This window comes from Eulemur rufifrons, chromosome 21 (genome assembly GCF_041146395.1).
Source record: "Eulemur rufifrons isolate Redbay chromosome 21, OSU_ERuf_1, whole genome shotgun sequence".
Lineage (NCBI taxonomy): Eukaryota > Metazoa > Chordata > Mammalia > Primates > Lemuridae > Eulemur > Eulemur rufifrons.
In genome coordinates this window covers 7613748-7625439 of record NC_091003.1, presented here as the reverse complement: position 1 = coordinate 7625439, position 11692 = coordinate 7613748, and the positions used below count along the sequence as shown (strand labels likewise).

General features: G+C 45.8%; 1 protein-coding gene across 2 annotated transcripts; it reads right to left on the bottom strand.

The window, feature by feature from the left end:
* Positions 1-1911: 1911 nt before the first annotated feature.
* Positions 1912-10250, bottom strand: ERP29 (endoplasmic reticulum protein 29). Of its 2 annotated transcripts, XM_069497195.1 has the most exons (3): positions 9961-10227; positions 5209-5347; positions 1912-2728 (listed from the first exon to the last, which is right to left on the bottom strand). In XM_069497195.1, exons 1-3 carry the CDS (start codon positions 10099-10101, stop codon positions 2226-2228), a joined length of 783 nt encoding a protein of 260 aa, XP_069353296.1. In that variant the 5' UTR covers positions 10102-10227; the 3' UTR covers positions 1912-2225. The 2 variants fall into 2 exon arrangements, with proteins under 2 accessions (XP_069353296.1, XP_069353297.1); XM_069497196.1 differs by lacking the exon at positions 5209-5347 and having other exon boundaries at positions 9961-10250.
* Positions 10251-11692: the final 1442 nt, after the last annotated feature.

Here is an 11692-nt window from a genome sequence, read left to right as displayed (position 1 = left end):
TATATATATTTTTAGTTGTCCAGCTAATTTCTTTCTATTTTTTTAGTAGAGACGGGGTCTTGTTCTTGCTCAGGCTGGTCTTGAACTCCTGAGCTCAAATGATCCACCTGCCTTGGCCTCCCAGGGTGCTAGGATTACAGGTGTGAGCCACCGCACCCACACCACGCCCAGCCCTGAGGACACAATTCTTCATGTTGAATACAGTGTCTGCTTTGCTTTAGGTTCTCAGGAAATTCCCTTAAAATTCTAAGTACTTTGATTCTGGGATGATAGTCCATGGCCTTCATTAGCATGAACAGCAGCACTTGAGCTACAGCATTAATTTATTAGATGCCAAGAAGAAGGAAGGAATCCATTTGACTTAAGTATAAGGGAAGACTGAATTTTATGTGGCATATGCAAATTACTTCAGACTCTCAGCTGGAAAGAAGGCCCATCTTTAATGAAAAATATTTGATAACAAAGGGCCTCTGACATGATATTCTAGTTGTCATGTCTAATAGTTCATGGACGATAGTCCATGTTTCATGGCCCAATAGTTCATGTTTCTTCAACTCAAGACCCTGGGGTTATAAATAATGATACCCAGCCTGCGCCCATCCAATAATGCACCCATGGGTGTACTGCCACCTTCTGTCTTTCATTCTTCTCACAAGTGAAAATCAAGATGAGACCATATTTAGGAGTGTGGATGCCTTTAGTTTGAGAGTCCTTTCCCCACCTGCCATATGTTGTAGTCTCATGTCCATAAAACACTGAATTACCTTTTAGAAGTGATCTTTAGATGATGAAGATGGAAAAAACTAGAACAGCTAAAGCTATTTTCCCTGTAAGAAGCATCCAAAAAGATCTTCCAGAAGTTTCAATTAGAACTGAAATAATGAGAAAGGGGAAATATTGAAATTATTAGACTAAATATATAAAGTATAATTCTTCATTGTCTATAGAGTACATATGATGGCTGCAGGCAGGTGGATGTTTAGGTTTGAACATCTTTTACCGAGTTGGTTTGAATTCTTAGCCTAAGCTACCCCAATTTTTTGTTCCATCTAATTCAACACGTGGATTTTCCTCTAGTTTGTTTTCAGTGACTCTTTAAATTCTTTAAATACCATCTGGATAAAATAGAATAAACAATCCAAGGTTTTATTTGCCAACTCCATTCAACTTAGATTTCTTTGTGTGAGTATAATTAGATATATTCCCGGAGCTGCAGTCTGATGACACTTTCAAATAGTGGGGCTGTCATGAAGCTCACTATTGCAGGTAACTGCTCATAATTCCTAAGAGAAGATTTAAAAAGCCCAATGCTCTGTACTCTGCTTTCTAGAAGTTGATATTTACTGTGTAACAGACAGAGACAAAGTGACTTAGATGGAAAACAATCTTTTTTTTCAACTTTCAGATTGGACTGAATTATATCATTTAACCATCTAAATCCAATGTCAAAATAGATTATATCAGTAAAACTAAGAATTTGCTATACGTACAAGGTCTACCCAGTCATGTAATATGACAATGTAATATAACAATGGCTGAATACTTTCTGGACGGACCTCGTATGTCACAGAACATGGAAAATAGTTATACCATGCATGGTTCAATGTTGCTAAGTTTTAAGGACCAGAAACTGGGCAACACATTTTACCACTCAGTCCACATTGAGTCTGAACATCACTGGAAAATAACAAAGCAAAGCAAAGTATGCCTTGAACTTGGACCAGTTTCCACAGTGTTACCAGGACAGTCTGTTACCCTAGGAGGGTGGAGTCCAGCCATACCAGCTTTGATTCGAAGAGGAAAGCAAAACGACAACAACAACAACAACAACAACAACAACAACAAAAACCAAAGAGGAAACAAGTCATAGGCCAAAGTATAATTTGAAAAAGAAAATTGAATGGCTTCAGGTCCACTTAACCCAAACACCGAAACTTTAATTGGATTAGAATTACACCTGTCAAGGACCTGGGTAGTACACTCCTCTTTATAGCACCAATTCCTTCTGAGGGGCACTTCTCTAGCCATCTGTGTAAGTGCTCCAGCTCTCTCCAGACTGCCTATAGCATGGTCACATCAGCATCAACGTCCAGACATACTCAGGGCTTAGAATTCTGGTGCAGTACCACTGTTTCCACCACCCCCTTATATTCCACAAGGGTCTCACAGCCAGCAGTCTCCCCTCCCCACCGCAACCAAACCCTGGAAAACCTTAACGCGCCTTTTTACAGCTCCTCCTTCTCAGCCCCTTTCTTCTGGAAGGCAGTCAGGATGTTTAAACTCTTCTGGAGCTCCTCCTTCTTCCCACTGCTCATCTTGTTCTTCTCTATCAGTTTGGCAATCCGGGTCATCTCTGATGCCGGGAAGTCCTCCCCTTGGTCTAAGATCTTCCCCATGATCTTCAGGTACTGCTCGGCCCACTTCTTCTCGGTCTCCTTCACACTCGAGAGGTTGTCACGCCCCTGCTTCAAGAGGGCCTGGCGGGCCTCCACGCCAGAGGCCCTGATGAACTCCCCAGCCAGGGAGTCATATGCAGGCAGGCAACCAGGCATGCCTAGGTAGACCCCTTGCCCCTTTAGCCAGCGCTGAATGGCACCAACCTTAACTGCCCCACTATACGGGACTGGGTTCTCAAAGTCCCCATCCCGGAAGAGGTAGAAGACTGGATAGCTCTCTTTGTCCAGCTTGTACTTCTCACTCAGCTCCATGTTCAACTTGTCACCATAATCTGTGAACAGAAACCAGATATGAGGAGCAAGACCATGAAGAACTCAGGGCAGGAAATTGCTATGGGGCCCATTTGACCTGAGGGGAAGAATTTTCTTGGCTATGTAATAAATAGTTCAAAGGATGGACCTTGGTTTGAATTCCTCCTCTGCCACTTCTTAGCCAAGTGGCATCAGATAAATCATTTAACCTCTCTGAACTTCATTTTCTTCATCTGAAAAAATGGGGATTCTTCTGAGTATTTATTATATGCCCGCTATGTGCCAGATACTGCTCTGGGTGCTGGAGATCTAGTTGTAATTAAGAGTATCAAGCTCTCTGACCTCAAGGAACTTATATTCTTCTAAGGGTGAGAAGAGAGGCTGGGTGCAGTGGCTCACGCCTGTAATCCTAGCACTTTGGGAGGCCGAGGCGGGTGGATCGTTTGAGCTCAGGAATTCGAGACCAGCCAGAGCAAGAGCGAGACCCCGTCTCCACTAAAATAGAAAGAAATTAGCCAAACAACTAAAATATATACAAAAAATTGGCCAGGCATGGTGGCGCATGCCTGTAGTCCCAGCTACTCGGGAGGCTGAGGCAGTAGGATTGCTTGAGCCCAGGAGTTTGAGGTTGCTGTGAGCTAGGCTGACGTCTCAGCACTTTAGCCCGGGCAACAGAGCGAGACTCTGTCTCAAAAAAAAAAAAAAAAAAAAAAGAGAAGAGAGATAATAAACAAATGAACATAAATTATTAGTGCCATGATGAAAATAAATAGGGCAAGGTGACAGAGTGGGTAAGGCCTCCTTATGGAGATGACACCAGCTGGGTGACCTGGATGTCAAGGAGCAAGCCACATGAAGATCTGGGGAGAGTGTCTCTCAGACAGAAAGGACTGCAAGTGCGTAAGCTCTGAAACAGGACGGAACTCAGTGCACTTAACAATTACAAAGGCCGGTCTGGTTGGGGCTTAGTGAGAGAGGGGAGGGAACGAGGAAATACGTACATGAGACCTGGCAGAGTGAAGTGTTTAATATGTGGTAGCTGCTGTTAGTATTTCCAACGTCCTTCCTAACAGGCAACAGCAGTCCCAAGGACTGATGCTGTGACAACTGGTTTCTTACACTTTGCCAAAAAGAAATGGCCAAGACCAACAACTGGTAATGCTGGAAACCTGGGGTTCCAATCCTAATTCTGCCACTGAACCGTTCTGCAATCTTGAGCAAGTTACTTCTCTAGGCATTAGTTTTTTCAGTTGAAAAATAGGAGTAATGAAACCATAGTACTTCCTTTGTGGAATTGTCACAAGGATGAAATGTGTAGAACACTCAGCACAGTGGCCTGGCACACAGTAAACATTTGATAAATGTTGGCTATTACTACTGTTATTATTCTAAAAGCACCAGCCAGTTGGCCTGAAGTTCAGTCAAAATTGCCCGACTTCCCTGGAGAGGTGTGCTAGCCATCTTTACCCAGGACCAAATTTTCTAGTGGGTTCCCAGGTTACTAGGGAATGGAGGCATCCCAGTTGGGAGAAAAGTGAGACAGGTAAGAAAGAGTCCACTGCCTGCGACTAAATACAGGTGGAGTTCTGGAGGAGCCACTGCATACCCTGCAATCCGAGAGAAGTCATTTAAGCTTCTTGAGCTTCAGTTTTTCCTTGAGTGTAAGGGAACCTTGCCTTGCTTCTCAGGCAAGGTTCAAGTGAAGATTAAAAATGCAGTGTGTGCTGGGCATGGTGGCTCATGCCTGTAATCCCAGCTACTTAGGAGGCTGAGGCAGGAGGATTTCTTGAAGCCAGGAGTTTGAGACTAGCCTAGCCAATACAGTGAGATCCCAGCTCTAAAAAAAATAAAAAATTTAGCAGGGCATGGTGGGAGGTTGGGGTGAGAGGATCACTTTAGCCCAGGAGTTCGAGGCTGCAGTGAGCTATGATTGTGCCACTGCACTCCAGCCTGGGCAAGAGAGCAAGACCCCATCTCTTTAAAAAATGTAGTATGTATGCAGATCTTTACACTGTAAACCACTAAATGTTGGTGACTATTATTATTAAAGCTGTCACTGTGGTTAAAGGTGCCCTTGGATTAGTGGCAGCACCAGTGCATTTGAGGTAAAGCCAAAACCCAATAGTTTTGGTTACAAAAGCTAAAATGAAGACAGAAGACCTGCCAGTGTTATCCCCTAGGAAACATGGCACCCCCTCTGCCAAGTGTTCCCTACAAGGAGAGCTCAAAGTTCTTATAGTTTAATGTCACACGGAGTGGAGGGTAAAAGGAAGAGGGGTTCCCTTCCCTTCAAGCACCTATAAGAGCAAGGTTCCGTGGTCCCAGAATCTGCTCAGGCTAAGCTTACTGTGGGCACCAGATTCTTTGAGGGGCCACGAACCCACTTATACTCTGAGGATGGCTCAGAAGAAAAGGTGCCAGAATTCCCCCTCCAAGTAGGGAAACAATTCCTGGCTTCCGCCCTCGCTGCCCTCCCCAGTTGTCCTGGACTTGTCCATACCTGAGATCCCCACCTCTGCCACCAAGAGATCATCGCTGGAGGCCGAGTTTTCAGCAAGACGCTTGAACTCATCCTGCTTCTCACCGTAGGGGTACTGTGTGTCGAACTTCACCAAGACGAACTTGCTTTTGGGAATGACCTGAGGGTGTATAGAGCTGAGCAAGTGGGGTGTTCTGGGGACCTTTGAGGGCTAATTCCCCTTCCCAAGGGGCCCCTGTTTAAGAAACAGAGTGGAAACAAGCCCACAAGGCAGACAAGCTCTCACAAACTAATATTCATTCACCCACTAATTCACCTAATAATTTAGTGAGTGCCTGCCATGGGCAGGGCACCCCATTGGGTATCTGTTCACATCAATTACAGATATATACAACCCTGTCCAGAATAAACAAAGCTGTGGACATACTAAGGTCTTCTCCTTCAGCCTTCCTTGCAGGAGGGCTAAGGAGACCCTTCACACACTACACTGGCTCCTGCCATGCCCATGATCCCAGAAGTATTCTCTCAGTAACACTGAATCAGAAATTTGACAAAAACAAACAAAACCCTCTATAACAGAGTTGACACCATGGAGGATGCTTTGGCTAGAGAGGCCAGGCTTGGGACAATATCCTCTCCCTAGACACAGTTCCCTTTGGCTAGATCTCTAGGTCCTAAACTGTCAGGCCCAAGACATTAGTTTTAATTGTGGTAAAATTCCCATAGTAGTCACCATTTTAAAGTGTACAATTCAGTGCGATTTAGTGTATTAACAGTGGTGTACAACCATCACTACTATCTCATGCCAGAACATTTTCATCACCCCAAAAGGAAACCCTGTACCTTTTAAGCAGTCATTCCCCAGTCCTCCTCCTCCCAGCCCCAGCAAGCACTAACCTAGCTTCCTGTCTCTATAGATCTGTCTGTTCTGATGGAATCACACACCACGTGGCCTTTTGTGTCAGGCTTCTTTCACTTAGTGTGTTTTCAAGGTTGGTTCATGTTGTAGCACGTATCAGCACTTCATTCCTCTTTATGACCAAATATTCTACTGTATGGACAAACTGCACTTTGTTTATCCACTCATCAGTTGATGGATATTTGGGCTGTTTCCTCCCTTTCGGCTACAGTGAATAGTGCTGCTGTAAACATTCACATGCACGTTTTTGTTTGAACACCTGTACGCAGTTCTTTTGGCTAGAACCTAGGAGTGGAACTGCAGGGGTCATGTGCTAAGTCTAGGTTTAATTTACTGAGGCCCCAAGGACTTCCTTTTGGTGGTTTCTCCCAATGTACAGATTTTATCTAACAAGTACCCTTGTTAGGGTCAGTAATATTGCCTTCCTCTCCTCTCCTCAATTTTTTTTTGTTTCTCCAACCCAAGTAATCAGTACTGTCAAGTTTTTTTAACCACAGGCAATCATTGTCAAAAATTATGTCAGGTTGACATAATTCCAGCTGCAGGCAAAGAAACTTGAACGTTTTTGTTAGTCCTTGTCATTTACTATATATTGATGTTCACTTGGCTTTAGGTTTTTAAAAATATTTAACACTGCCTAGGACCACAGAGGAGAAGCCACCAGAACAGATCATCTTCCGATGCCAAAAAGTCTGAGCTCTGGGGGCCTAAAAGCAGACAAGATTTAAAATATAAATCAGATCACATCCCTCTGGCCCAATTGGCCTTATTTCAGTCCAGCACACTAAACTTACTCCCACTCAGGGCTTTTTCATTTGCTCTCTGCTGGCTGGAATGCCCTTTTCCTGGGCATGTCCTTATCAATCAAGGCTCAGGTCAAATATCCCTTCCTAATGAGGACTCCTCTAATCAGAGCATCTAATATTGCTTCATTTCCATCATACTCTGGTCTTGTTACCCTGCTGTATTTTCTTCACTGTATTAATCATCCCTATTTGCTTGTTTGTTTTCTGTCCTCTCCACTAGAATGTACACTGATGAGAGTAAGGACCTCGTCTGACCTGTTTTCTGCTTTATCCCTAGCACTCAACAGTGCTTGGCAGATGCTCTGAAAATATATGATGAATGAACAGTACTGTGGAGGCTTTGGTAGCAGATGCTACATGTCCAAGGGGGAAAAAAAGTTTAAAAAGCACAACACAGGATACCTACGTTCAAGGGGCCTACGCTTACATTATGGAATAATATTAACAATCATGCAGTGGTCTAACACTGGAATAGAATTTTTTACTTTCACTATCCTTAGCTACCAGGGTAAGGCAGAATGGTTTTGAATGGCAAACATTTGCATAAAGAATTTTTTGTTATCTTAATTTGTTTAGAAGTCTCTCTCTGTTCCTCATCCACTTCCTGCCAGCTCTCAGTGTCCAGTGAGTAGAAATCAGCTCTACTATTAACTACAGTCAGGCAACTTGGTTTTCCAAAGTACAGATAAATTCATTATTCATTTGTTCACTGAGTAAAAAGTTACTAGGCTGGATGCGGTGGCTCATGCCTATAATTTGGGAAGCCAAGGCAGGAGGATCACTTGAGGCCAGAAGTGTGAGGCCAGCCTGGGCAACATAGTGAGAACCCATCTCTTTAAAAACAAAACAAAACAAAACAAAACACATTACTAAGGGCCTATCATGTGCCAGACACCATTCTAAGTGAACACAGCAGAAAACAAAACTGGGCCTCTTATCTAGTGATGGTGAAGGGCAAGAAACAAACAAACAAAAAGATGTTGGAAATCACTAAAAGGCAAAGCACAAACAAGGCTGCTGGACAAAACACTAGTAAACTCCCCTTTTGTTTAATGGTGATGGGAAAGAATAAGATTTGGACTGAGACTGGAGAAAACATTTGTTTATTTATGCAACAAATTATTTATTGAGCACCTTCTATGAGACAGGTAACCTGCTATGCTGTGCAGATGATCAGGAACAAAATAGACAAGGTACTTATTCACAAGCATATTATATTGCAGTGTGAAAGAAAGATGGTAAGAAAAAAAAATTAGTGATGAGCGCTCTACAGAGAAATAAACCCGGGTAATGTGAATGGCACTTTATTTATTTTTTGAGACAGGGTCTCACTCTGTTGCCTAGACTAGAGTGCAGTGGCATCATCAGAGCTCACTGCAGCTTCAAACTCCTGGGCTCAAGCGATCCTCCTGCCTGAGGCTCCCGAGTAGCTGGGACTAGAAGCCTGAGCCACAGTGCTGGGCTTATTTTTCTATTTTTTTGTAGAGATGGGTCTCGTTATGTTGCCTAGGCTGGTCTTGAACTCTTGGCCTCAAGTGATCCTCCTGTCTCAGCCTCCCAAGTGCTAGGATTATAAGCCTGCCTGAGCCACCATATCTGGCTGTGACTGGCACTTTAGACTGGAAGGAAGGGAAATCAAGGAGGAAGTCTGAGGAGGGAACACTTAACCTAAACCTGAATGATGAGAAGTAACCAGCCTTTCAAAGATTAGGCAAAGAATATTTCAATCACAAGGAATAGCTAGTGCAAACTCCCTACGGTAGTAATTAATGAGCTAGGAACATTCAAAGGACAGAGGCGGAGAAGGGGTAGAAGGGAGGAGAGGGAAGCAAGGAGTCAGATCCTGTAGGACTTAGGTTAGGGTGTGGAGGCTCAAGAGTGAAAGAAGGGAGACCAGTGAGAAAGCTACTGTAATGTTAGCCTAGGCCAGGGTGGTCTTAGTAAGAAACGCTGTTAACTTTATGGTGCATAGTTTCCCTCTGAGTCACACTTGGTGTGTGATGTTACCCAATTCCCAATGGAGATGGGGAAGGTAGCGGCGTCAATTTGCCAATAGAGCATAGGGTGCCGTGGGGTGTGCCTGACGACCAACAAAGCAGCTATTCCTACACTTTTAAATTCCTGAAACTTTGCCTTGAATGAGCTACAAGTGCCAAGTCCACGATCAGGGAACGCTTGAAAACAGGAAGATTCGACCACTCGTGACAGGTTTAGAGCTCCAGTTCTAGGTTTCACTTCCCTAAAATAGGTACAAACCAAGAAAATAAAACGACTGGGTCTCTGGCAACACTTAGCTTGCCCATCTCCTAAAGAAAATTAAGAACTACTAGCGGGTGAAGACAGGCGCAAGAACGGATTGGGACTGCGGTGCTGCATTCAGCCTTCAACATTTCCAACCGTCCATTTACCTAGGCCAGGATCCCAAATTCGTGGAGGAAATAGTGGCAAATTCTTCCATGCCTTAATCTGATTTTATTCATTTCGTTCCCAGATCCAGGATTTTCCTTAAAGAGTGGTTGAGCCGAACCTTATTCTTAAGGCTTGCACTTTTCAAGGAGATGCCTGATACCTGGTCATTGTTTGCATACTGCAAAGCAGGCTGCAATCCACACTCAGGAAGAGGGGCACAGAAATGCATGCTAAGGCGCCGAGTTCTCCCCTCTATCCCCACTCCCGTACCACAGCCGGGAAGCCGGGTGGCGTCGACCTCGCACCGCCCTCCGGTTCTCACTTGAGACGCTAGAGTTGAATATTCCCCCCGGAACCGCCCCCTTCTCACAAGTAGAGAAGGGTGCATCTAGTTCCCTCAGCTGCATCTTTGCAAAAGAGGAAGTATAAATGCTGCAAAAGCAAGGGTGCGCCGGGACCGCCGGAGCGTGCCTGCCCCCGTGGTCACGATATGCCCCTGGCTCAGAGTCCACCAGGCCTACAGGATGGTGGGAAGCCTCGAGATCGTTACTACAAACCACCTCTCGCCAGCCCTCGGTGTCAGCGTCGCCCACGGGAGCCCTGGCTACACCTGCGCGCGATGTCCGCCGCCCCCCTTACCTTGTAAAAAGTGATTGTATCCAGGGGAAGGGCGCCCTTGGTGTGCAGGCCGCTGCCGCCGTGTGGAGCACAGAGGAGCAGGAGGCCCAGAAGGAAAAGCAGGGGAGAGACAGAAGCAGCGCAGGGGACGGCGGCAGCCATAACGCCGGATTTCGGGAGCTGGAGGTAGGAAACCTGTAGTTAACAACCCAGAGGCAAGGGTCACGTGACTGTGAGGACCGACTCGCGCGCGCGCACGTGGACACCCAGAGAGACTCACGCCGTCCTAGGGCGAAAACCGGGCGGGGGAGGGGGCCGCGTGAGGGGCAGGGAAATGAGACTTCCGCGCACGCGCACTGGGCGAAGCTCACACCGCCCAGGGTGAGGGCGGGGCCACGTGGGGGGGTGGAGAATGGAACTGCTGCGCACGCGCACTCGGCGAGGCTCGCAGCAGGCCAGCCCAGTTCCCGTCCTCCTCTGCGTGAGGAGAGGCGCGAAGCGCGTGAATGGCGTCGCGGCAGGAATTGCTTTGCTGTCTTTCCTCTTCGGAGGTGACCGGCCAGCCATCATTTCTTCCTACCTTTGGTCCATCAGGTAGTCGGTTGGGACCCGCTGCTACCCTCGGTTAGCCTGTTGGTCAAGTCCAGCCACTGACCCTAGTCCGTCAGACTCTGCCACTCCCCTTAGTCAGTCAGCTGTTCCATTGCTCACCTGGGCTGCTCGGCCAGACTCGGCTGTTAGTGTGGCCGTCGGGGCCCACTCAGGCCTGCTCTGAGGTGAGCGGTCAGCTTTGCTGAAAGCTGAGTGTCTGCCCGGCTATGCTCTGGGCTCCAGAAGACTAAAAAACAAACAAAAAAAAAACCTGATTCTATTCGACAGATACTTGTTCAGTGCGTAGTTTATGCCAGATCCTGGCTCTGCCTGTGAGAGTACAGAGCAGAGATAAGTGAGACAGTTGTGTGCTGAAGGAACTCGCCAGGTCAGGGGAGGAGGAGACATCGGAGTAACAATGTAGCCAGGACAGTGTAATTGCTATAAAATAAGACTATATTAGCGTATTGTGAAAACACAAATGGAGAGTCGGTCCTGCTCAGCAGGGTCAGAGAAAGTTACAGGAGATGATTTCATACCTGGATCTTGACAGAAGAGGGGGCATTCATGAGGCAAAGGGAAACAAGCTATTTCTAACGGGAAAAGCGTACGCAGACATGCTGGGGAACTGGTTGAGATAAATCTGAGGCAGATTCTAAAGGGACTCACTAAGCTTAAAGGGTTTGGAGCCACCAGAGGCTTTAACCAGGAGAGTGATGTCAGGTTTTTTTTTTCCCTTTTAGGACGTAGAGATCAAAGAAGTGATCTCAGGTTCGTGTGTGAAAACATCACTCAGGAATGAAGGGAATTGGTTGGAAGGGAGAAGGCTGAAGGCCGGGAGGCCACTTAAGGGTCTGTTGAAATAGTCTAGGTGGGAGAGGTTAAGGTCTGGCAATAGGATGTAACGGTAGCGTTGAAACTTCTGTAGGGTAGAATTCACAAGACTTGATGAACAAATGGATACCAGGGTAAGAGAATATAGCATGACGAGGGACTCAGTGCCATAATTAACCATTGTACTTGTCCGGTAAATGTGTGTGAATATAAAGTGGTCATCAAAGATAACAGGATCCAATCTTGGACAACCTGTTTGATTTGATAGAGATTTTGAGAGAAAGAGACCAAAGTGCATATGTGTTTGGGGGGAATTTCAGAAAAATTT

What these genes read in the sequence shown, in the direction of transcription:
- ERP29 (XM_069497195.1), bottom strand. Translation starts at nt 10,101, where the DNA reads ATGGCTGCCGCCGTCCCCTGCGCTGCTTCTGTCTCTCCCCTGCTTTTC. An exon ending in ATACAATCACTTTTTACAAG is followed by an intron (nt 5,348 to 9,960) that starts GTAAGGGGGGCG and finishes ATACACCCTCAG; the next exon opens with GTCATTCCCAAAAGCAAGTT. An exon ending in GGCAGAGGTGGGGATCTCAG is followed by an intron (nt 2,729 to 5,208) that starts GTATGGACAAGT and finishes TTCTGTTCACAG; the next exon opens with ATTATGGTGACAAGTTGAAC.